Source organism: Wyeomyia smithii, chromosome 1, assembly GCF_029784165.1.
Source record: "Wyeomyia smithii strain HCP4-BCI-WySm-NY-G18 chromosome 1, ASM2978416v1, whole genome shotgun sequence".
Lineage (NCBI taxonomy): Eukaryota > Metazoa > Arthropoda > Insecta > Diptera > Culicidae > Wyeomyia > Wyeomyia smithii.
The window spans coordinates 164,371,675-164,398,244 of NC_073694.1; the positions used below are offsets into that span (position 1 = coordinate 164,371,675).

The 26,570-nt window shown below is 36.5% G+C and overlaps 2 protein-coding genes across 4 annotated transcripts in view; one reads left to right on the forward strand and one right to left on the reverse strand.

The window, feature by feature from the left end:
- The window catches only part of LOC129717658 (5-hydroxytryptamine receptor 1-like), a 171,395-nt gene that overhangs the window by 665 nt on the left and 144,160 nt on the right, over positions 1–26,570 (forward strand). The window contains exon 1 of one of the 3 annotated variants that reach the window (XM_055667741.1): positions 4–272. The exons of the other annotated variants lie outside the window; for them this stretch is intronic. The gene's annotated coding sequence lies outside the window, so the exon portion shown is untranslated. Of the gene's footprint in view, positions 1–3; positions 273–26,570 lie in introns of those variants that run through there. 3 annotated transcript variants of the gene reach the window in all.
- LOC129717327 (uncharacterized) lies at positions 22,193–23,425 on the reverse strand. Its single transcript, XM_055667195.1, has one exon. It carries the CDS (start codon positions 23,423–23,425, stop codon positions 22,193–22,195), a length of 1,233 nt encoding a protein of 410 aa, XP_055523170.1.

The following is a 26,570-nucleotide window of genomic DNA, read 5'->3' on the forward strand; positions in this document are numbered from 1 at the left end:
CACGGTTGAACACTGAAGAATGGGTGAAAGGATGGGTGAATGTGAAAAGGATAATTTTTAATTTCCTGTCCCACTCCGCGCGACTGGCTGTCATCTAGTGTACCCTTTTGTTGGATGCTTCTCCAACTGGAAGAAGGGTTAGTTAATTAACCGTGTTCAAGTTTTGCATCGCAGAGTCTGTCAGTGCAAATTCATCGCTCGGGAGCGAGGTTCGCAAATATTGAGTCTATTTTTAACAACTCCATCGCGCGCCGTTCCGTAGCACTCCCCAGGTAAGTAGTTGGTGGTGACGCCTGGTGGGCCAACGCTTTTTGCTTCACGCTGTCGATTGTCGGCAAGTGCGAACATGCGAAACGATGGTTGATGTCGTTTTTGCAGTGGACCTGAGTCACTTCGTGGCGAAGTTGGGGTAATAATCGGTGGAAATTCGTGGAATTCGAGCAGGGAGCTGGTCTGTTTTATGTGTCGTGCAGTTCAGAGTTGAGCTATAACGAGTAAGAAATAAAAAATATTGAGTGTAGACATAAATAGCCAAGCAGACACCAAACAAATAAATGATAAAACCAAAAATAATAAAAGCACCAAGACAAACTTCAAAATATAACAGGTGGAAACAGATGTGTTTTTATAACAAATATTTCAAACAGAAGGTATACTCTTAATAAAACTTTTAGGCCATTTCAAACGAAATCGTGTTGGAAATGCTGACATTTCGAGCGATTAAACATTGATTTGTTCAAATCCACCCGCATTGATGCTCCTATTCTGCTAGTGTGAGAGAGTTAAAGCAATCGGAGTAAATTAAAAACAATGGGCAATTATTTTCACCGACCATTTTTTATTTGGCTGAAACTTTACACAGATGTTGTTATGGCTAGAGTCATCATTTTGTGCTATTAATTTTTTCAATTCTAAACTCTTTTTTGAAACACATTTATATAAGAATGATATTGAAGATCATCATAGTTTCAAGGGCCAGAGCGACTTGTTTGATTTTGTTAAAGTTTTGTGGATAATAATGTTTCCTTTTCGAAAAAACATACACAGTGAAAAAATATTTTTAACGAAATAAAATAATAAAATAGAATATAATAAAACAATTGAAATCAATTAGCTAGTTTATTACACTGTGCTACAGCGATTTAAAAATTTCGAAGTGACCTAGTGTAGGTTGTAGGTCTTGTTGAGTATAACATTCGCTCATACTAGAAATTTTACAAACACCCCCAAAATCTGCAGTTATGGTCAAAATACGGTTTTTTGGACCTCAGCGTATATAATATTTTTTAACTCAGTCATTCATCAACCGATTTTCAATATTCAAGCAGTTTTAGAAATAAAACAAATAAAGATTTCAAAATATATACAGGTTTTTAACAATATCAATAAAACATGTTAAGTTATTTGAGTTTAAATCTAATTTTCTAAACTTTTTCACGCAATTTTTCAATTTAATTTAAAATTTGCCGTCTATTTTTGTAAGAAACATACCACAAATATACTAAAATTTTGAAAGTATATTCGATTCCGAATCAATTGGAAGTAGTTTTGTGAAAATCGGTTGATATTTGGCAAAGTTATATATTTTCTAAGAAAACCAGAATTTTTGGCTTCTATCGCGCAATTATTTCACGGAGCTACAAATGATGAAAAAATGCAAGAACTTTTGATGTGACTTAATGTGGGTTGTAGCTTTAGTAAAGTGTTACTTGCGCGTTCTCTTGAAGTTTTTCAAATACCCCAAAAAATATTAGTTATGGTCAAAGCCCTGTTTTTTACCTTAGCTCACATTTTAATGTTCAATTCGGTTATTTTTCAACCGATTTTTCATATTTTGATTGTTTTGGAAAGGCGAAAAATAGAACTTTTGAAACATATAAATATGTCTAAAGAGTTTACCTATATGTGATGAATAGTTTTAAATAAAATAAGATGATATATATTCAATAAAATAAGATGATTTTTTTTTTCAAATTTTACCTATATGTGATGAATAGTTTTAAAATGAATAAAACAGTTTATGTTATTTTTAAATATTTCCAAATTTATTCGCAATTTTTCACACATTTTTGGTAATGAACTAGATTTAATTGCTGTAGAATTTGTATTTGAAAACAGCAAGTGTTGTTTATGAAAATCTGTTATAATTTGGCTGAGATATGACTTGATGTTTTCCATCATATACTTAGATTTCATCAAATCATTTCTCAGCATAATTATAACAGATTTTCATTAACAACACTTATTGTTTTCGTTTGGTACTAAAAAGAACTTTCCAAATTTTACAACAATTGAAGCTCGTTCATTACAAAAATATGTGAAAAATTGCGAATAAATTTGGAAAAATTTTAATATAACAAAAAACATCTTATTTATTTTAAAATTATTCATCACATATAGGTAAACTTTTTAGACATACACTAAGGTCGCTTTTTACGTGGGGGATGCGTTCCAAATTTGTATGGGCCCGCGTAAAAAACGACTTTTTTGAGTTGCAAATTTAACCAAGAAAACCGTCCTAAAACGTTCAAATCTTGTTTGAATATGATAGTGGTCAATCTAGAGACCAAAATGCAATATTTCAAATTTTGAGTATTTACACCAAAAATAGTGAATTTTTTTGAAAACTGATATATGATCACTCGTGGCCTAAAACGGAAAACGTGATTGAAATGAAGTCGATATCTTGTACCGTTTTTGAGTAATGGAGAAAAGCAACCCGCGTAAGAAGCGACCTTACTGTATTTATATGTTTCAAATGTTCTATTTTTCGCCTTTCCAAAACAGCCAAAATATGAAAAATCGGTTGAAAAATAACCGTATTAAACATAAAAATGTGAGCTAAGGTAAAAAACAGGGTTTTGAACATAACTTATAATTTTCGGGGTATTTGAAAAACATCAAGTAAATGCGCAAGTAACATTTAACTAAAGCAGTTTCAAGTTACAAGCTCTTGCATTTTTCATCATTTGTAGCACCGTGAAATAAATGTGCGATAGAAGCCAAAAATTTTGGTTTTCTTTATAAAATATATAACTTAGCCAAACATCAACCGATTTCCACAAAACTGCTTTCATTTGATTCGGAATCGAATATACTTTCGAAATAATAGTGTATTTGTGGTATGTTTCTTACAAAAATAGACGGCTAATTTTAAATTAAATTGAAAAATTGCGTGAAAAAGTCTATAAAATTAGATATAAACTCAAATAACTTAACATGTTTTATTGATATTAGAACAAACCTGTATATATTTTGAAAGCTCTACCGTGCTGGATCGAAACCCGTACAGTATCGAAACCCGTACAGTATTGAAATCCGTACACCTTGATGTTTTTTCAGAACATACATTCACACATACAAACATGTACAGATACACACACGCATACAAATTATATTTGAAGAAATATGCTTCGAATATATTAAGCAATTTTTTTTATGATTGCAACTGTGGTAGGACCGGGAATCAACTCCGGATTTCATTTTGAAATCCGAAGTTGCGGCTTCGGTCTTTCGGAATACATCCTAGAATTGCCAAAAACCATCCAATACAGGTATTCACAGGCGTTTCAAGAATAGCGATGCTGTATTTCAAGTAGAAGAATTTAAGATTTTAAGCCAAAATCGATCTACGAAAGAAATGAGTGAGTTTAAAAAGTCTTCGGAGTACATTACTTTTTATAACTTTTGAACCATATGTCCAATTATTGCTTGGATTTTCGGCTCATCAGTCTTTAAGCTGAACAAAACGAAGTACTGCTTCTTTTTCTTCAACGTTTCGACAATATATTTTGTCTTTATCAAGAAGTCTACAAAAAACAAAGCAGAGATGTGTTTTCCCTATTTTAAAACCTTTTCCGAATGTCTGATACTTACTAAAGCTTTTCGTTTTGTTTTCATTTGTAACTTATATAATACATAATTAACTGTGGTCTGTTTGCGTTGATCACATAAAATGGAACTATTTTAAATAATTTTTGTCATTGAATAATCTAGAAAAACTTGTACTCGGAAAAACCTTATTTATGGTCACAATTGTTAATCTTCTACTAGTGTGTTGTCGAAATTTTATCTAAATCAGATTGTCTGAGTGCGCATGATTGTCAGTTTCATGACGTCTATGAATTTTATGTTGTTTATTATTGTTTTTTACTGTGTTAAACACACCTGCATAGATAGAACTTAACCCGTCTGTATCACTTTTCTTGTTAACTGTATTGTTGTTCGTTGCTATGTGGCATATTTCCAGAATCGGTAGTGCTGTTGTGTTTCTGTGTTGGTCGAGTATTTTAACCTTGTTAAGATCAAATGTGTGTTGGGTTCTAATACAGTGGTGCAAGAGTGCTGTCTTTTCACTTAGTGTTGCGAATTGTGGATCTTCTATGTCGGTGCCTGTGTCAACAAGTTTCTGCAGTGCATTCAAGTTCGATCTGCACACACACTGTGATACAGACGGGTTAAGTTCTATTTATGCAGGTGTGTTTAACACAGTAAAAAAAACAATAATAAACAACATAAAATTCATAGACGTCATGAAACTGACAATCATGCGCACTCAGACAATCTGATCTAGATAAAATTTCGACAACACACTAGTAGAAGATTAACAATTGTGACCATAAATAAGGTTTTTCCGAGTACAAGTTTTTCTAGATTATTCAATGACAAAAATTATTTAAAATAGTTCCATTTTATGTGATAAACGCAAACAGACTCAGTTAATTATGTATTATATAAGTTACAAATGAAAACAAAACGAAAAGCTTTAGTAAGTACCAGACATTCGGAAAAGGTTTTAAAATATGGAAAACACATCTCTGCTTTGTTTTTTGTAGACTTCTTGATAAAGATAAAATATATTGTCGAAACGTTGAAGGAAAAGAAGCAGTACTTCGTTTAGTTCAGCTTAAAGACTGATGAGCCGAAAATCCAAGCAATAATAGATACACGTCACAGTCGATAGCATTCACATTATATGTCCAATTATTATGAGGGTTTTGGAGGTAGCCCGTTCATTTGATTCCACCTTTGTTCAGACCGGTTGTGTAGTTTTTGTGGTAATGAAGTTTTATGATTAACGCATTTCGATGCATAACGAACAAAGTTACAGTCTGATTGCAGTGTAATTAAATTGTGTATTATGGGGTACCAGGGCATTTCATTTGACACTAATTTTGTGAAAATCGATCCAACCATCTCTACGAAAAATGAGTGAGTTTAAGCAGTCTTTGGAATCTGTTTCCTTTTAAAACGTGATTTCTGATTTTCATACATAACGGACAAATTTGCAGTCCGATTACAATAAAATTCACTAGGGTCTTATGAGGCAACTAGACCTTGATGAGTGACATCAACCTCCGGAACACGTTTCTTTTAATTACTATTTAACCACATTTTTTAATCATCATAAGAATCATAAGTAAGGGTTTTTCAAAGCAGTCTTTTCATTTGACACCTGCTTTGTAAAAATTGAAAGCGTAGTTATGGAGAAAATGAAATTTCGTAACTTACACATTTTGAAACACAGTACCTAAACTAAAAGTACGGTGAAAATGAAATTTAATAACATCCTTGGGGGCCACAAGGCCTTTCATTTGCTACTGATTTCGAAAAAATCGGTTCAGCCATCTCTGAGAAAATTAAGTTAGTTCAAGCAGTTTTTGAAACATGTTTCTTTATATAACGTGATTTCACATGTTTATAAATAACAGGCAAAGTTATGGTCCCATTACAATGAAATTCAATAGCAACCTACACACTTAAAATTTTTTGCCGGGTCTCGGTAATTTATTGCTGAAAACGGTACCACTGAGTGCTCGGTTAAAAAAATAATGACAGCTGTCACATTTTTTTGTGAATCTCGGTTCACCTAATTGATATTTCGGCTCGTTAATATTTTGTGCCGAAACTTCAGTTATTTTTCATTTATTTTTTTCTAACCGAGCACTCAGTGGTGCCGTTCTCGGCAAAATTTACGGAGATCCGGCAAAAAAATTTAAGTGTATATGGGGCAACTGCTTTCATTTGACACTAATTTTGTGAATATCGGTTCAGCCATCTCTGAGAAAAATGAGTGAGATTCAACAGCCTCTGGTAACATTTCTTTACATAACTTTTGAACCATATGTTCAATCATTACGAAGCTTATAAAATGAGAGTTTTGGAAATAACCCGTTCATTTGACACCAGTTTATAAAAATCGGTTGTGTGGTTTCTGAGATGTAGATGTTTCGTGATTTTTACATTTTAATACATATCCTCTAAACTAAAAATCCGATTACAATGAATTTGCAACCTATGGCGCAACCAGACCTTTCATTTGCAGTTAATCTCATCAAAATTGGTCCAGCCATCTCTGAGAAAAGTGAGTGAGAAAAAAAAGTTGCGCATACACACACATACACACATACACACATACATACAGAAAATGCTCAGTTCCACGAACTGAGTCGAGTGGTTTATGACATTCGGCCATTGGAACCACTTTTATACTTTTGATTTTGTCGGTGATTGCTATACCTTTCCAGAAGAAAGGCAAAAAGGTTTATGTTTGATTGGTTCAATGCCTTCTTCAAAGTTGTAGACAGTAGTTTTGTACTCCCAGAAAAAATATACACCCCAAGACAAAAAAAAGTTATGAAAAAAATGTAAAAATTAAATTTTAAATAAAATATTTCAGAAAAACCCTTTTTTTAAAACCTTATTTGCTCTACGAAAAGCTTCAAACTATTAGGTTACCAAGGCAAGTTAACTGAACTTGAAGAAAAAAAAAATAAAAATATTGAAATTTGTCAAAAATTTACAAAATATATTTTCCAATCTTCTTGCAAAGTTCTTGTATTTTTGGAAGGATCAAATTATTATCTGTAATTTTGCCGAAGACACGGTATCGATCAAACGAACCGTTTGGGCTCCAAAAATATATAAATCCAAAAATAGGATTATAAAAAAACAAAATAGATGATTTTCAATTGAAAGCGAAAGTTAACAGCGTCACTATCATCTGACGATGTTTAATTTATTGTCCTTTTAATCCCCTTTCTAATGATGGGTTGATTGGATATGTTATATGAAGAATTACATGTGTTACAGTAATTTTAGTAAGGCTATATTTAACGAAAAACTGAACGGTTGAATCGAACATGTTGTGGTAACTTTGATATAATTCATGTTTTAGACAACATACATCTCTGATTTTGACACATTTAATGTAATGTTCGTATTGAAACAAAAAAATTTAGGTAGGTAGGAGGGCACCTACTCAAAAATCAGTTTTTACGAAAGATATTAATATGGCGGCCAAGTTCAATATAGCGACCACCCACTTCGATATTTGACAAAGTAGGATCTATCTTTTTCCTCTCCAATGATATGTTGGTTTGGGTAATTCTTCAAGGTCCAAATACACACACGGCGCATTGACACCTTTTCCATACAAAATCAATTTCAATCAACCAAATGCAGTTTCTTTACTTATTCAATATGGACAAAACATAATTTGAATAGATTTCAATATCATAATAATAATATTAATAATAATTTATGTTTTCATTTATGATTGTGTTTTTTTCATACATTGTTTTGTCTTAGGGTGCATATTTTCTCTGGGTACTTTTTTTTGTCATGTAGTTTTTATTCCTTTCTTCCAACTTCTTTACTTTCTTATTGCATACTTCCTTATTCCTCACTTGCTTATTCCTCACTTGCTTATTCCTTACTTCCTTACTCCTCACTCACTTATTCCTTACGTCCTTGTTCATTACTTCCCTATTCCTTACTTCCTAACTCCTTTCTTCCTTATGCACAGTGGTTTAAAATACCAATTTCGAGAACTTAATTCTGTAGTGGCTAAGTGCTTTACTTTGAGACTATAGTGTCTCCGAAGCAATTGCTTGTATTGAAATTGCCCACATTATGGTGTTATGCAACAACAACCATAGCCTACTACGGTAAAAATAAAATTTTCAACATTTTTGTTTGTGCATGAAACTCAAAGCTGTCATCAGCAAAGTTATAGATTATTTCATTACAAACAACTTTGCTAACGAGACTTTTTCTCTATGTACTACAGATTTTGAAAAAAAAAAATCGTATGACGTGTCCATAAGTTTCGTATGACAATGTCCTTAAATTCAGTTTTTCGCTTCTAACATTTTTGTTTGTTTTTTTTTTCTAAATACAATGTTCTGAAGAATTTTAGGCCTTATCATTTTCTAAAAAAAACTTTTGAAAACACTGTACTAAGATTCCTTTTGGTTTGAAAGATATAAGCAATTTCAACAATAATTTACCCAAGCATACACTCACCGCCATTTTTTAGTTTCAGGTTAGTACTACAAAATGGTGAAAGAGTTACTCGTCCGACTCGTCACAATTTTGAGTATGAGCGGCTAACTTTTTTGTAGTTTTGGACATTCTTCCTTCAACGTAAGGAATTAACCTCATAGTTATACGTTTTTGGACGATATGTGTATGCATAGATGATTGAATATGTAAGTATGTGTGTGTGTCTAGGGACGTAACGAATAAGGGAGTAAGCAATAAGAAAGTAAGGAATATGGTAGTAAGGGATAAGTGAGCAAGGAATAAGAAGATAAGGAATAAGTAAGCAAAGAATAAGGAAGAAATAATAAGGCAATATAATAGGGAATCAATAACTTCATGACATTTAATTTCAGAACCAGCACAGATTATATATTCACAAGCATTCGTTGTCAACGCTTTCACTACGAAATGGCTACCCTACTTTTTATCATTTGTAGGGCTCTTATTACAACGTGTAATACAGCAAACCGTAACCGTAGAAAAGGCACCATGGAAGAGATAATCTTTGTGTGGTGCTGTTCTTTATTTATTGCGTGCGGAATCGAAGATGAGCATCAAGCACCTTTGTTCGTGATTTACTCAGTTTGCTGTTGCCTGTACCAGCTTGTTTTTTTCAAGACATCAGTTTTAAACATATTCTCACAGCAGATCATTTAATTGCCTGTTAAAAAAGATTATTACGATCTTTTCAGAATAGCTTCACCTTTGAGACATCAAAACAGTCTAGGCTCATAAAAGCAAAAATTATCTGACTTATTAGAATGGGAGGATTTTGCAAGGTTTTTTTGACGTGGGACTACGTCATTCTTCACTATACTAATGTACATTCTGTGAAATTTTTTCACTTTAACAGAAAAAAAAAACTTCAAAAATATAATAAAACAAAAAAAAAGTTAAAGACGATGTCTATAAAACACGATCGAAAAAGTTGTAGTACTACCTTAGGATTTCGAGTTTATCATACAAAGTTTTTCAAAAATGTGCTTATCAACTAAGCTATCCATTTGAGGAAAAAATGAGCGTGAGTGATTATTTACATCCTTGGTTTGAAGCATTCGAGAGTGGACAATTTTCATGACACTCTAGATGTTTTCAAGTTTTTAATTTGTGTCCCTATATATGTTGCCGTAAGACGTAATTCTACGTCAATAACATAAAACGGACACCCAAAAAAGCACATATAGGAGCCTTATTTCAAACCTTTTGCTGTTTATTAGTCTGTATCTTGAACTGCTATTCCATTAAATTATGAAAGTGCATTGCGAAAGCTCAAATCGGAAAAAATGAAAGAATCTAGCTATTCAGCCATTCCTATGACTTTAGGTGCCTCTAGCCATTACCAAAACGTATCAACTTACACGAGAGTGTCGCATAGTTATTCCTCGCTGGGTTCGTCGCTTTAACATTATGTCTATGAGAAAACTCATTTAGGTCTCTGAAAAGTGCCCGGGCAGAAAAGCATAATAAAATCACAACTTATCAATAACATGTTTAGTTATGAGAACTCATCGTGTTATTCGAAAGATGTTCACGTTTCATACATGGGTATGAAAATAAGATAGACACCAAAATTCACAGTACTGGATAAAAAACTATAATCTTTCATTATTTTCCGGTTTGAGCTTTTGGAGTGCACCCATGTTTACCATTGTTGTTCAACTCAAAATATTATTAATTTCAACTGTATCCAACAAATAAACCCGATTTTTATAATTAAGGTGAGTCACGGTGCAATTTTCTGACTGTGATAAAATCGAAACAGCGTTTCGAAAACATGTCAAGGAATCTGAAAATAGATCAATTTTAATCGGTAGTGTTGCCAGATAAGTTCTTTTTGCATTTGAAAAATTAAATCGCTTTTTACAATAATTTCATCGTGGTTTTGTTATAATATTGCATAAGCAACACTCTCTGTATCTCTCTGGTTTTGAGCAGTTTTCTATTTTAAGTTTTTTTCATTTCAATGAACATTCTAGAAATTTCATTTTAAAGTAAACTGGAGAAATAACAGAAATTAACCAGCGTCACTTGGAAAATTAAATTATGTTTTTCGGCAAATGAGTATACTCTGATTTAACATTCGATAATCTCATCGTATCTCTGAGAAAATTTTACATGGAAAACATTTCTCACCTTAAGGTACTATAAACAAAGCTCTAGCTGCAGCAGTTTTAAAAAATAGTGTCAAATATACTCTGTTTTTTCTACAATTATTATTTCTAAGACTAAGTGGATGAAATTGAACCTCTAATAGCACTGTTTTGTGAGAGCAATTTTCAGCGAAATACATCTTATAATAAATTGTACTTAGTTCTCAAATGTTCTATCAGATTTTATCCAAAATCTCTTCTCATAACTTCAACCGTTTTGATGATTATGCACACAGGTTTGAACATGAAATAAGAAGTATGTCTACCCATCTTGCCCGCTACGCCCCTGGTCGTTTTCTTTCTACCGGATTCGAAGCAAACACCATCTCCGCAGGGTAGTTGTCCGGCATTCTTACAACATGTCCTGCCCAGCGTATCCGTCCAGCTTTAGCCACCTTCTGAATACTCGGTTCACCGTAGAGTTGCGCGAGCTCATGGTTCATTCATCGTCTCCATATTCCGTTCTCCTGCACGCCGCCAAAGTTCGTCCTTAGTACCCGTCGTAAGAAAACTTCGAGCACTCACAGGTCCTCCTCGAGCATTGTCCACGTTTCATGCCCGTAGAGAACAACCGGTCTTATGAGCGTTTTGTACAGGTTACATTTCGTACGGGGGCTTAGTTTGTTCGACCGCATTTGCCTGTGGAACCTATAGTAGGCACGACTTCCGCTGATAATACACCTCCGGATCTCTCGGTTGGTATCATTGTCCTCAGTAACCAGTGAGTCAAGATAGACAAACTCATCGACTACCTCGAACTCATTGCCGTCGATCGTAATGCCTAGGCGTTGTCGGTCGGCTTCACTGCCCATAAAAGCATAAGAGTCCCATATGGAAATGCTCACAATTGAGACAATTGCAATTGAAGTTCTAATCTTGAATTTGATGCAAATAACTATGATTTGACAAAAAGTATGTTTTATTCAACTGTATGTTTATGAGGTGGAACATTATATATTTCCATGAGCTCTAAGAACTTTTGCATGATTTTTAGGCTTGGAAATAAATGATGGGACTCGTTTACCTTTATTTTCTCTCTATATATAAAAAATAAAAGCATATCAGTCTCCACGCATTCTAAGACGGCCAAAGCATTTATTATCATTTCTTATTGTGTATGTCATGTGAACAGTTTATTCAATCCAATTTTCTTTTAAATGGCCACATTGGATCATAAGCAAAGCAAAGCAAAGCCTTGGTGCTACATTCCGATTCGGAACTTGACCTTCTCTTTATTTATACACAGACTTCGCAGCCGACTGTTCAGTGTACAGGACAATTGCGGGGCTAGCGCTACGATCCTACTGACACTAACAGTCTCCCCCGAGCCGAGACTCGAACCTACGACGACTGGCTTGATAGGCCAGCATCGTACCTCGAGACCATCTGGGGATCATATGAATTGCAATATGTTGGTTTGGTTTCAACAGATTGCAACATGGACCGGTGCATGTTACTTACCAAAAGGCAACTAAAGCTGAGAGATGAAACCTCGTTCGACATAGAGTCTACAATCTTCATCAACATCAAACATTTCACGAGGAATCGATGCAGACCGTAAGGCCACACTACTGAACATTTTAATTCCACTCATTCCTGATGCTTAGAAGGATATACTTAAGATGGGACTCGTACGCCTTTATTTTCAATATGGTACGGACAAGGTTTGGTATTTTTCCAGTATTTTTCAGAACAAACTTTAAAATTTTATTAAGGCATACGAAAATTTGAATTAAATTAGATTCATTGATAATCCACCCGAAATCCGCACACAGCACTGCGTCCCACCGTAGTCTTTATCAGTCTAATAAGCTTCCTCGGAAAGCCGTCTCCGTTCATGACCTTTCGTGGCTCTTTTAGGTCAATAGTGTCATTCGCGGCTTTGAAGTCGGTGAATAGTTGGTGTGTGGGGGTTCTGTATTCACGGTATTTCTGGAGGATTTGCCGTATGGTCAAGATTTGGTCCGTCGTAGACCGTTCTTCCACGAAGCCGGCCTGATAAATTCCCACAAATCCGTTGGCTAGGGATGAGAGGCGGCGGAAAATTATTTGGGAAAGCACTTTGTAGGCGGCATCCAGGACGGTAATCGCACGATAGTTCCCACAGTCCAATTTGTCGCCTTTCTTATAGATAGGGCAGATAACTCCTTCCTTCCACTCCTCCGGTAGCAGTCCAATATCCCAAATTCTTGCAATCAGCCGGTGCAAACAGGTGGCCAGCTTCTCCGGGTCCATCTTAATAAGCTCCGCTCCGAGACCATCCTTCCCAGCTGATTTATTGTTTTTCAAATGCTTGATGGCATCCTTAACTTCACCTATTGTTGGGGCTGGCACGTTTGTTGCACCGACGGGATCGCTTTCTTCGCCGCCATAGTCCTCTGCCTGGGCGCCATTCTGGTGTTCATCGAAGTGCTGCTTCAACTTTTCGGCCACCTCACGATCGTCCGTCAGAATACTACCACCTTTATCCCGGCACCTGATAGGCTAACCTGATAGAAATGTAAAATGTAATGTATACTGGAGACATGTACACGCAAAAGTTCAAGCACAGACAGACGTCCAAGCAAGAACAACATTGATCAAAATTTCCGTGTAAATTTTCAAAGTAAATTGCGTTATAAATCACTTGTACACTAACGCTGCCTGGTGACCTTATCGCTACAATACATTTTTTTTCACTGGTGTACGAGGCTGGCGGTACTGGTAGCGCTATCTAGTTACGGATTGCTGCTACAAAAAACTTTACACAAGTTTGGAACTCAGCTTGGACGTCTGTCTGCGGTTCAAGCTTACATCATCCGATGTGTCCTCTAAAAAGCACATCAATGCTCTGGCTTTTGCACAACAAATGTGCAACAGTTGCGTAATGAATACACTGACAGAGATCGAAATCAGAATATGTATAATATACACAAAATCGTGGTGTTTCGGTAGACTTCGGTTTTGGGCAAACGATCAGTTTTGGGGCGCTCAAAAAACCGCTGGTAACTTTCGCGAGTCGCTGCGTATCAAAGGCTCGTGCATCCCTAATCACCGTCAGTAACTGAAACAGCCAATAGCGAGCCTTGTTGCAACAGAATTTACTGACGCTGGTGCCAGTAACGTGGAACCGAATGCATATGAATAAAACCAGGGTCATCGTTAAATGCAAAATGTTTTATACAAATCCAATGTCTTTTTAATTGTTATTGATTCGATGATTTTTTTGAATGACCGGATTCATGGTAGTGAATCGATCAGTTCATATTTGCATAGTACCAAGATCATCAGTATTGATTACTGCTTACACTGCTTTAACGATAGCAGCATTCTGGAAAATATTACCAATACCAGTACGAATCATCATGGCAATACTAGCACCGGTTAATACTTCAAAAGTGTTTTGATTTTGAGCCGTTCAATACATTGAACATTCGATAGAGCACCAAATGCGATATAAACAACACACATTCGTTGTACTGGTTCCGAAACAGTGCAAAAATGCTCTAGAAAGACGCAACATTGATGTGGTTACGTACAGTCCAACTTTTGCGTGTAGAATGTAAAATATATTGGGAAAAAATTAAAAAGAGGTGAAATAAGAGAAACGGAAATAATGTAGATTGTATAAAAAGAAAATATATTCATCAAAGCCTAAAAATAGACCGAGAATAAAAGAAGTAAAAGAGATAAAATTTTTGGAAAAATTCAAATAACTGCAGTTTCTGACTATCAGTGACCTTAAATATTATTATTTTTAGTTTTCCTTTTCAGTAATTAGTAATTCCCTCCCAGCTGGTCTCGAGATACGATGCTGACCTGACAAGCCAGTCGTCGTAGGTTCGAGTCTCGGCTCGGGAGAGACTGTTAAGTGTCAGTAGGATCGTAGCACTAGCCCCGCAATTGTTCTTTACACTTAACAGTTGGTTGCGAAGTTTGCGTATAATAAACAGAAGGTCGAGTTCCGAATCGGAACGTAACACCAAGGTTTTGCTTTGCTTTAATTAGTAACCGAAGTTGTACTGAAAATGTTGAGTTCTGCTTGAAACAATATTAATTCTGATGAAACGTTGAATATGTTTTCGACTAAACTTAAAAGCTTATTTCTAGTAACTAAGTAGTAACTAAGAGTTTTACAGAATTGCATCTTAAAACCTCAGTTTTCTACTAAATGTTGTCTCTGGAGAAATTACAGCAAGTTTCAAAACTGAAAAAATATATCTACTCTGGAAAAAAAAACATTACAGAATAGGTTGTTTGCTCAAATCGATTGTAAGGTTACATTGTAGTGTACCTCCTAGTAGAGTAATGAAAATCACACTTTTCCCGTTAATTAACTTAGCTAACTAGCTAAACGCTAGCCAGTTGTGGGTGTTTGGAAAACCTCAGCGCTTGCCGACGACGATTTACGGTTAACCGTCGCCGTCATTTTCAGACCAGACCGCGTACACAAACCCTAACCGCACCAATGCTAACTTATGTGTGCGCTATAATGGCGGTCGTGACACGACGTGCATATGACATTTGCACTAGTGACAATTTTTCTAGCGAAAGGTTCAACCGTTAGACGGAAACAGGAAGTAATGTTTCCTTCATGCATGACCTTTTCTAAAATAGTCCGATCAATTTCATTCATCAAATTCATAATTAAACTGGTTTAGAATGGTCCGCTGAATGTTCTGTTGCACCTCAAAGAATCATTTAAATCCAATAACAACTCCCGAACGGTGGACCACTTCTGCCTCTGTTTACTAATTCTCAGCTTCAAATAACGATTGTGAACCGCTTTATTTGTTTACCGATTCACTTGGGGGAGCTACGAAAGTAGTCACACTAATTACCGTCCGTCAGTAGTGCGGGCAGTGCAGCAGAAGCGTAAACCAGCGTTTGAATACCTTCACCGCCGAGCAGCTGCTTCTGAGGGAAACGTAGGGGGTGTGTTCAAAAGATGGACAGTATGACCGAGCTGACAGGTAGGTGTTGCGAGGATGTCACGAACGATCGTTAGCAATCTGTAAGTTTGTTGGACAAGTCGTATGGGTGTGTGTGTGTGTGTTACACGCGTCACCGCGCAAGCTGGGTTTGCGGATTCACATCATCAACATTAAAGAGCGACAAGCGTCGCCGGGTTATGGGCGTAATGATTTACTGCGGTTGGAGGTGTGTATTTGATATTTTTTGTCGCCCGGCGTTATTATTGTTAATGTCTCTAGATAACTTAGATAAATATTTAACTGGCGATGGCGGGTAAAACTGCAAATAACTAAGTATACTTTGATGGGTGTGGGAAGCAGGACTGGGTTTTCTTGCACTTGATGAATAAGAAAGACAGTGAAATGAAATTACGAAAAGACACAAATAGCTCCCATTGAGACATAAGAAATTATGGTACATGTCGTACACATTCCGAGAAGTCGGTCATTAATCTTTCTAGTTCATCGAAATAAATCAAAGGTGCATAATCCTTGGTAGCGCGTATTTTACAACGTATCGCAACGTTGACTGCGGTCAAGTTTTTCGACAGTGAAAAATGTCTGTTTTTGTTTATAAATGTCATACTTTTCATTTAATATTTTAGGAACACGCAAAAATATTGGGCGTCCTGTTTATGTATGATGGTTTGCCATTATTATTAATTCTGTTACGTATAATTTCGTATATCTTCAACCACCAACTCCAGCTTTTACATGCATCGACATGCCAAAAATATTCTCAGTGGCGCACCGATCTAATAGCATCGTCTGCGGCGATGTATGAAAAATTGTGCGTGACTAAATCGAATTGTAGAGAATACTCCAACCGGAAAATGAGCCACATGGTACATTGTTTACATATACAAAATATCGAAGCCAGTAAGGTTCGCTTTAGATATGTCGATAGGTTTTAGGTTCGTCACCAACGATCCGTCTGTTTAATAAAAAAAATAGATCTGGCCGAGAAAAATTCATTTAAAAAAAGCGTTAGCCGAAGTATAAAGAAAAACGCTTTTCTGCGAAAATTCTATCTTGTTTACTAATTCAAATGATCATGCATGAAGTAGTTTCAGTTTCAGTATTAGTTTCCTGCCCAGCAGTCCCTAACTGTCGGTGTGGCATTTATTTGAATAAATTTATCTTCTCGTAAACATTTGGCCGACCCACTTCAAGCGCTCTTTCCCGTTTGACATTCAGTCAGTAGAGTGCAGGTTGCAGTTGCATCATCGCCCGTCGTCCCTCCTCCACTAGCCTGTAGCCGACTGATGGGGTGTGTCGAGACGGGCAGCCGAAATCGTCGCCGTGGCCGTCCAACACCAGAACCGGGGCCCGTCGTCGTCGATTGTGTTCACTTCATAATAAACATTTATATTTATTTTCGCACGCGTCACCCATTGACTGAGGGGACACTCCGGAGCTACTCGCATCGCACGTCCGCCGCCATGTCGGTCGTGTCGTGTCAAACAAACAGCTGCCGATGCTTGTCTTACTATACGTACTCATGATAAGTGCCTGTTGATCATCACCGTCACATGAAAAGGAAGTGGCTGGTTATTACACCGGTTGCTCGACGGAAGATTGATTTAGATAGTGGTAACTTTGTGTTCGTTTTTTTTTGTGAAATCCATCATGCACTTTTCAATTTTACAAAGATTATTCTTGTAATTTTTTACATTCTTCCTCCGGTGTGAAGCATAGATAATTTAGAAAATTTGGTTCAACAACACTTTTGAACGTAGCTCTCCGGTATCGATAACCTTGTGCGCGCTCTGACCGTCTTCAGACTAGGATGAGATATTTTGCAGCCTTGTAATTTAACATACGCCCAAATCGAGTTATACAACGGGTTAAGGCTCCGGGGTGCTAGGGAGTCAAAAACCTTCATCTATGCAGCTGTAGGCCACAGCTTCGATGCTGAGAAGTTTTTCGTCGAAGAACGGAATTATAATTTTTTCAAAAAAATAAACGGAATTTCTTCGAACGAATCACATTTTTTGCCCACTCTGTAATAAAGTGTTTCACTCTAACTGGGAAAGATGCGTGCAAAGCTTTTGAAATGATTCTTCGTTTCAATTTTTCAGTAATGTTGGCTTTCTTGACAAGTTTTTTCATGAAACGTACCGGCTTGGGAGGAATTTTTGCGCGGACAGCTATACTGCACGAAAAGACATCAATTCAATTGTTCCTGTAATTAAGGATCAATTAATCTGTTCCCGCAATTAAGGATTTTTTAACTTGTATTTTTTGTAATTTTCGAATCTTACGTAGGATTTTCTCTTCTCCTTCGTAAGCATTCGTAAGAAATTTGGGTACCCCTCTCTCCCTAAGCCCTTACGTATTTTGTGGGTGACCCCTAGACCAAAGTATACTCAAAAGAGTGCCTTAACAAACGTATTTCACCCTTAATTATATTAGATTGTCTCCAATGTTACCCTACAATGAAGTATTCAGCGATAATAAAGCAGAGACTCCCGACAGTAGTTTATTGGGATTTGCTGTCCACATACAGGGACAAAATGATTGAGACAGGCAAAATTTTGTACATTTCTAACTGGCCAGAACTTCACGAAAAATGAAACAATTTTGATGTAACAGGTTTCATTTTATTGGAAAAAATATTCTGGTTTTTCGAGTAGGGGAACTGCTCCATTATTCATCTCATCTCATATATTCATCTCATACAACATGAAAACACAATTGAAAACAGGAAAAAACGCATATTTTCTAACAAAACCAATCTGCTAATCCATGGAATGAATTCTTTTTAGTTCACTTTAGATTTCTTATGAACAGGAATTTTTAAAAACTCACTTGAAAGCATTAAATTTGATATTATAGTCGGACATCTGCACTCGGAAACTCATTTACTTCAATCACCTATCTCAGAAAACAAAATCCGCGAATTGTTCTATACGGCTTTTGACGAAGGACTACGTCTAACCGCACTATATTGAGACACATTCTGCGGAAACTAAATCCAAGGTGTAACGTTGGAATGAAAGATTTCAAACGGTAATACTGATGTAACCACAGGATGGATCACAATAACCAATATATCGTTGGATTGATGAAATGATGGACAATTTTGTGATTTTTCAGCTATCGTTATCACTTCATTGTACAGTGAAAGTTTCATAAAAGTTTCAAGGTCGAATTTTCACGAACAATGTACCAATCACATGCAAGCACGCCTAGCACAGACTTCATGAGTAGTCACCAACTGCCTGCTGTGATATCCTTTATAACAGTGGCAAAAAAAAATTGACAGAATCTCCCCGTACCAATACGTCAACCAACGTTTACTTCTATGAGCCTAGACTATTCTAATGTCTTGAAGGTGAAGCTTTTTCGGAAAGTTCGTGACCACCTCCACTATCAGACAGGTTCACGTTCTACTGTTAGAATCTTTTAAAACTGATGTCTTGAAGGAAAACATGCTGGCACAGGCAACAATACTGCACCGAGCAATGTCGGAATAGAGCGCTGAACACTCATCTGTTAGTGCAGAAGAACTCGATATTCATTTGTGGGCAGCCAAGCCAAAAGACTACATTGCTGCTGTCGACGCACAGTGAGGCCTGTTGGGTTAACGCGTAGGTGTCGTTATGCGATCTGGAACACAATCGAATTGCCGCTTGAATTGTCTTCTTCTTCTTCTTGTTTCGTATAGTAGCAAATATCAGCATTCAATATAATTATTCGGGTGCCGCAAAATACGCTGCGCCACCGGGGACAACAAAATTCTGTACGTGTGAGTAGAGGCAGTCGAGGCAGATAGAAAAGTATATAAATTCGGTGCATTGTGCAGATAAAATACGTTGTTTAGTTTTGAACTCTACACTCTGTTTTTCTCAGATTTATTAAAATAACTAAATATAGAGTATTTAAAAGAAAATAGAGAACCAGAATGCTCCGTACAGATCTTTCAAAAAGTAATTAAACAAGCTGTACTGATAATTATATTTTGCCAGCTAAATGAATTTAATTCAATATGACAATTCTATTTGCATCCCGCGGTGGCGGTATAGAGGAAACCAAATTCATTTTATCTTGATATTAGAGTTCCCATATTTATATTTATATTTTTCAATTAAAATTTCTTTTACATTAACATCTTCAAGATAATATTCCTTTCTTGATAACCTCACATGTCATTGAACAACACTGTGCGAATAATAATTGCTGAGGCTAATGTAGTTTATTATTATAGCCCGGTTTATTTTTGAAGATAATAGACATATGACATTCAAATACGGCATTTTCGTTGTTTTTCAGTATCTTGTAACTGATTCATTTGCTCTGTTTCTGTTTACTGATAAACTGTTTAAATTGACCTGAATTGAATGTTAACATGTTTATAAAATTCTATATGTATGATAATGAAAGGTATTCATCAATATAAAAGAGATTTTTTTTCCAAAATAGAGGGCTGCAAGTTAATAATAAAAATACAGGCCCTGTTCGATTTTGGAAACACCAGAATTTTTTCTGTTGCCAAAATCGAACCATGCCAAAAATGAATGGTTCTCTTTTCATGACTTTTTTCACATTTCAAACGGCCTAAGACGACATTAACAGGAGATATGGCCTCCAATAAACTAGTTTTAGTTCTAAGTCGTTTGAGGTGTAGCTTGATGAAATTAGGCTGACGACCTAGATACTGATATTACCATCCGAGTAATTAGAGGCTGCCTTGATAATGATCATCATATTACCGGAACATGTTCCGGTCATTTCTCAGGAACCGTTTGAACGATTTCATCCGCTTCGGCAACATAAAAAAACAAAATACCTTTCTTTTGAAGAATATTGAGCTTAAATTGGTTAAAAAAAATCAAGAAAACTAGAAAGATGTGATTAAACATAATCGCTCGTTTTTGGCACATGTGTGCCAAAACAGAACCGTGCCAAAAGTAAAACAACTCAAATCAAACAGAGCCTTAAAAGGAAATATAAAAACTATTGTAGTCCTACGTCAACTATGCGGTCGTGTTTTGGATACCACCCTCCTACTATTTTTATCACTAGAGGACCACTTTTTGTTTTAGGGGCCATCCACATACCACGTGGACAGTTTTTTAACGATTTTAACCCCCCCCCCCCTCGCCGTGGACAACTGCCCATATAAATTCTAAAAATTTTGTATGGACCGTGGACATCACACAGCTTGCTTCACTACAGCAAACATAAAATAGCATTTTCACAGGGAACGCATTAAATGTTTCCGAGTCTTGTGCGTTCGAAAATTCGAAGTGGTGACTCGAAGTCGGCCATTTGTGGATTCAATGAGGTTTCACCTTAACGAAGCGGAACTCGTAGCACTCTCAATCATACTAAACCATTTTTTTCGTAACCAGCAACCTTGCATGCAAACTCTATTGCGCTCAAGTTATGCTGTGTGACACTCGGTGGAAGCTGTCAACGACCGTTGACGTTTGCTGGTGTTTATTTCTGTACTCCGCTAGACTTGTTGCATGATTGCTGTATATGTTGTGCTCAAGCCTCCAAAATCACTGCGTTTGTTTACCGTATGATCGTTTGTGAGAATGTGGCACATTTCCAACACGTTCAACGCTGTTTTTCGCCTATATTCATCCAGGATACACACCTCCTTCAACTTGAATAAATGGTTCTCGTCGATGCTGTGTTGGAGTTAGCAGTTTTTTCCCTCAGGTGATGTATTTTGGCAATAGTGGATGGGCTGGTGGCATGTTCGTTTGGCTTGAGCTCATCCAGTTTTTTAATGTTTGACCGGTGGTTGCTGATTCTTGTTTTGAGATGCTGTGTAGTGAGTCCAACATAGCACGCATCGCAGTTGGCACAGGGAATTTTGTAAATGACGTTGCTGCGATCTAATGTTGCGATCCGATCTTTGGTGTTCGTGAACGAATGTTTTATGGTGTGCTCATCACGTGTAGCTAGGGTAATTTCTGGGAAATCTATACGCAGTGATTTCTTTATGCGCGTCGTCAATCTGTCGATGTAGGGTATAGGTTTGTATGTTGTTGGCAATGTTTCTGCTGGGCCTTTGTACGTTCCTCCTCATTAGTCTGTTCTGCAATCTATTTCGCAGCGATAAAGGATAGAGGTTGACCTTAAGATGTTCGTCTATGATGTCGTTGATCGCTTTTGAGGGGAGGTTTGTGCTGAGTTTTCGCACTCTCATGATAAAGTTGGCAACCACATTCATTTTCATATGCAACGGTGCATAATTTATGTATTTGTTTCTAAAAATTTTGGTTTTTGGTCTTAATTTACTTGTAGAGCCTTGATGAAGAATATATAATTTATGCTATCGACTGAGGGATTTTATCAGGGGGTGTTTTTCGGCTTCGCAGTCTTTCAGCAATAAAACGAATTAATATCGCTCTTTCACCAACGTTTCGGTGTATATTGCACCTTCATCAGGGAATCCTGAATTTAGAAGACAAGACAATATAAAATTACAAATTTACACAACAAATGAAATCACAAAACTCTTACAGAACATAAATCGTTTTTGTCATACAAGCTTCGGCATCAGCATTCCTGTCCTATTTACTAGCTACTATTGTGTCAATCTATAAAATAACATGTAAATATTCAAAAACTGTAGCACAAAAAACAATAATCTTACATTCAAACCCGCTCTAATTTAAACTTAACAAATAAACTCTGCCACAAACTTTCTTCACTACTCTTCCAACCGCTAACTCAAATTCGATTCAAAATGGAGCGAAAAAGTGTGGACTAACAGTGGGTGCAATATATATTGGGTATTAGCTATTAGCTCTTACAGTTTGCTATTGGGTTTCGTTTGCTGGTGTGTGGAGCTGACCGTTTGTTGACTGCATGTTTGGTGTTAACAATATGACAGACTTCTAAAATCGGGAGAGCTAATTTTCGTGTGTGCTGATCGATAATTTTTGTTTTTTCTAGGTTGAAGTTATGATTTGCTTCGATGCTGTGGTAAAGGAGTGCCGTCTTCTCTTTAAGTCGTTCGAGATCGAATTGTGTGCTGGGATCGTCATCGTTTTTGCCGCGGAGTCTTTCCATTTCATTAATTGTTGATCGGTGGCTGCTTATGCGTTTTTTCAGTTGGGTTGTGGTTAACCCGACATAGCTGGCTTCGCAATCGTTGCAGGGAATCCTGTAGATCACGTTATGTCGCATCTCTGGAGGTATAGTGTCTTTCATGTTGGTGAAAATTCTGCTGGCGGTGTTCCCGTATCTTGACGCTAGTGTTATGTTGGGGAAGGCCGCTTTTAATGTCTTACTCAGCCGTTGTGTCAGGTCATTCACAAACAGCATCGGTTTGTACACAACCGTGCCTCCATCGTCGGACGAATTTCTCGTGTTTCGTTCGGTGTTTCGGATGTTGCCATTCAACAGCCGATGTCGTAGCGCCGCTGGGTAGTGGTTCCGCCTCAACAGTTCATTTATGGTTATGTTAGCTGCTTCCTTCGGACTGTTTGTGGTGAACTGTCGGACTCTTTGGATAAAGTTTGCGATGGTATTCATTTTTAGATGAAGTGGGTGGCATGAATGAAAGTCTAGGAGGCGACCAGATGCCATCGGTTTGCTATACCACTCAGTACGGATGGTTTGGTCAGTTTGCCGTATTAGTACCATGTCAAGGAATGGTATTTTTCTATCTTTCTCCAATTCGATAGTGAATTGAATATTGTTGTTGAAACTGTTAAAAATGTTCAAAACGTCTGTGACTCGGTCCGGGGGAAGAGCAAGAATCAAGTCATCGACGTACTTTTTTAAAACTGGTTCTGGGAAGTCAATTTTTCTAGCGACGTTTTCCAGAAGCGATTCCATCACTAAGTCCGCTATTGTTGGTGAGAGCGGATTTCCCATGGCTGTTCCGTGGATCTGCCGGAAAAACTTTCCTTTGTATGAAAAGTAGCTTCCGTTCAGACAAAAATCTATTATCTCTAAGAATAAATCTAGGTTGATATCCGTGTTTTGCTTTATATCCTGCCATCTGTTAATGATAATGCCAGGAATCATGTACGTTGGAATGCTAGTGAAAAGCGATGTAACGTCAAACGATACAAGGACATAGTCTTCTGGTAATCGAATTGAGTTAATATAGCTACAAAATGAAAACGAATCTTTTATGTTAAAGTCGCTCTTGATGGATGCCTGTTTTATTTGCCCGACATATTTCGACAACATATATCGTCGACAACATATAAGTCTGTCATATTGTTAACACCAAACATGCAGTCAACAAACGGTCCGATGTTGACAATCTCAGCTCCATGTATGCAGGCGTACTACACACACTTAACAAACAGATCCCAACACAGAACACGCACACACCAGCAAACGAAACCCAATAGCAAACTGTAAGAGCTAATAGCTAATACCCAATATATATTGCACCCACTGTTAGTCCACACTTTTTCGCTCCATTTTGAATCGAATTTGAGTTAGCGGTTGAAAGAGTAGTGAAGAAAGTTTGTGGCAGAGTTTATTTGTTAAGTTTAAATTAGAGCGGGTTTGAATGTAAGATTATTGTTTTTTGTGCTACAGTTTTTGAATGTTTACATGTTATTTTATAGATTGACACAATAGTAGCTAGTAAATGGGACAGGAATGCTGATGCCGAAGCTTGTATGACAAAAACGATTTATGTTCTGTAAGAGTTTTGTGATTTCATTTGTTGTGTAAATTTGTAATTTTATATTGTCTTCTCTTCTAAATTCAGGATTCCCTGATGAAGGTGCAATATACACCGAAACGTTGGTGAAAGAGTGATATTAATTCGTTTTATTGTTGAAAGACTGCGAAGCCGAAAAACACCCCCTGAAGAATATATATTATTCGAAGCGTCGGTGTAAGAGAAAAATATCGTTTTCTTTTCACATTTTAAAAACTGCGAAGCCGAAAAAAAACTCTTCTGAGTAAACTAACAGTCGATAAAAAGTATAGTTTTTTCACTACATTGAAGAAAATCAAAAGTTGCCAAATCAGTTTCTACTTATATAAAAAAAATCATACTAAAAATGTTGAATTATTCCGACATAATTGACATAAATCGAAAGCACTGCAGTGGTTACCTAGGTTACAAATTTGCACGTAAACAACTACAGCGGATATCTAGGTAACCTACTACGACGGGCTGCGGTTACGTTCATTCATGATAATGTGATTCATTCATGATTAACAGTGTGATGAATATGGAGGCGTCGTGAGATGAATAATTGAGCAGTGATTCAAGTTTTGAGATGGATATGAAAGCGTTGTGAAAAATGGTTTGTTTTACAAAATTCAAGATAAATCTAGCTAAGTTTACTAAATATACAATGCTGAACGATTCCATAAAACCACGTAAACGTATTTTGTTTATTTGTTTCATGATTTCGTGAAAATTTAGCGTTTAATCCGTGCATTCTTCGTGAATATCGGCTTAATGAGATGAATAATAGAGTAGTTTTCCTATTACTTGAGAAATTGAACAACTTATACCAGGAATATTCCAGTTTTTACAAAACGTGTGTCAAATGTGCATTTTTGCAACGCATAGAACTTTTTTTGACATCTTGTTTCTTTTAGGTTCATATGTTGCCAATAAACTAGAACTCATTCCGAGTTCATTGGTACCCCAAAGATTGGAATCCGTCAAGGAACCATTGAACAAATATTACCTTTTTAATTAAACACAGTTGAATTTAGTTGGAATTTCTGATATTCATCTATTACAGCGACTCTCAATGTGGAGTACGCGTACCCCTAAAGGAATGCGAAAACTTCAGGGGGTACGCGAAAGAAAAATTAGTAATGGAGGACAAAGTAATTTTGTTTTATAATACTCCATTTGTTGTTCTAACTTGCTCTTAAAACATGACTGTAGCAATCAAACAAATCATAGTTAAATTTGATACCTAAACTAGACTACCGCAGCATGATCTATCACTGCTATCTCCCATTCTACAAGAACATTCCAAGCCAGGGGGAACAATTGATTTGGAAAATGTCGCCAAGGTGTACGCGGACAAACCGCTGATCTATTATATTTCGAATGGCAGTAACGTAGTTCGTTTTAACCGTTTAATATTTAGTGTCAGCGCTACCAGAAATACCGAATTATCTGATAGCCTAGTACTGCCAGTACCCGGATAACTGTCCCATAATGAAAAACAACATGTTGAGAAAACAGCGATTTAATATTATCCGTGAGTTTTCGGATTTCCAGCAATTACATCCAGAACCAATGACCATAGCAGTTTCATGGCACCGCAAGTTTATCGTTGAGAACAAAAAAACATGGGTGGAATTGGTTTTACGCTATGTAACTTGAAAAAAATACAATATGGGACACCATATGCGGGTACATTTCCAAAGTACTCGCCTATTTTGTCCCATCACATATAAACTCAACCAGCAACCGGCAGTATCATTGGCAACGTAGATTGTACTACAGAAAAACAACATTAGTCTAGTTAATTAAATGACTTACTTCTATGTGCCTAAAGTAATCCGATATACACTAATCTGGAGCAAAATTATATGTTTGCAGTTTGTACCACTATGCAGTGGGACTGTAATGCGGGTACTTTCAATATGGGACAAAGCAACTTGGTATTTTTTCCATACAAAAGTATCAATTTTAATTTTTTTCCAGAAAATATGATAACAATTAAGTCGATTCTCGATGATAACTCAAAAGTGACCAAAATCAGTATGGGACAGTTATGCGGGTACCGGCAGAGTATCGCATGTAAAAATAAACAGTTAGAATATTAACCTCTCTTGTTTAGGATTCCATTTTACCTCTGGTCATTGGGCAGCCTGAAAATTGCAAGAAAGTGATTCTGTTCAATATAATTGGATTCAACTATTATCATAAAATACGGAAATTACAACGTAATATCCTACATAATAAAACAAAACAATCGAAATGCTGGCAAATCAAAAACATTAAGAGCGTTGTTCAGAACTGTTTATCTTCGACATAACTGACAAGAAATAACAAACTTTGGCACCCTGTTCCCAGCTCTATGGCTTTGAAATTCACAAACGTTCTGATGTTTCCCTCTCTAGCAAACTCCACACAGCAGTCAACAACACTATTTTGTTGCAAAGTCAACCAAAATTCTTTACTATAGGATCATATTTCGCTTGGAGTAGAAAATATAGTCAGAATGTT

Bases quoted from the DNA above. Each gene is read 5' to 3' on its own strand.
- LOC129717327 (XM_055667195.1), bottom strand. From the start codon at position 23,425: ATGATTCCTGGCATTATCATTAACAGATGGCAGGATATAAAGCAAAAC.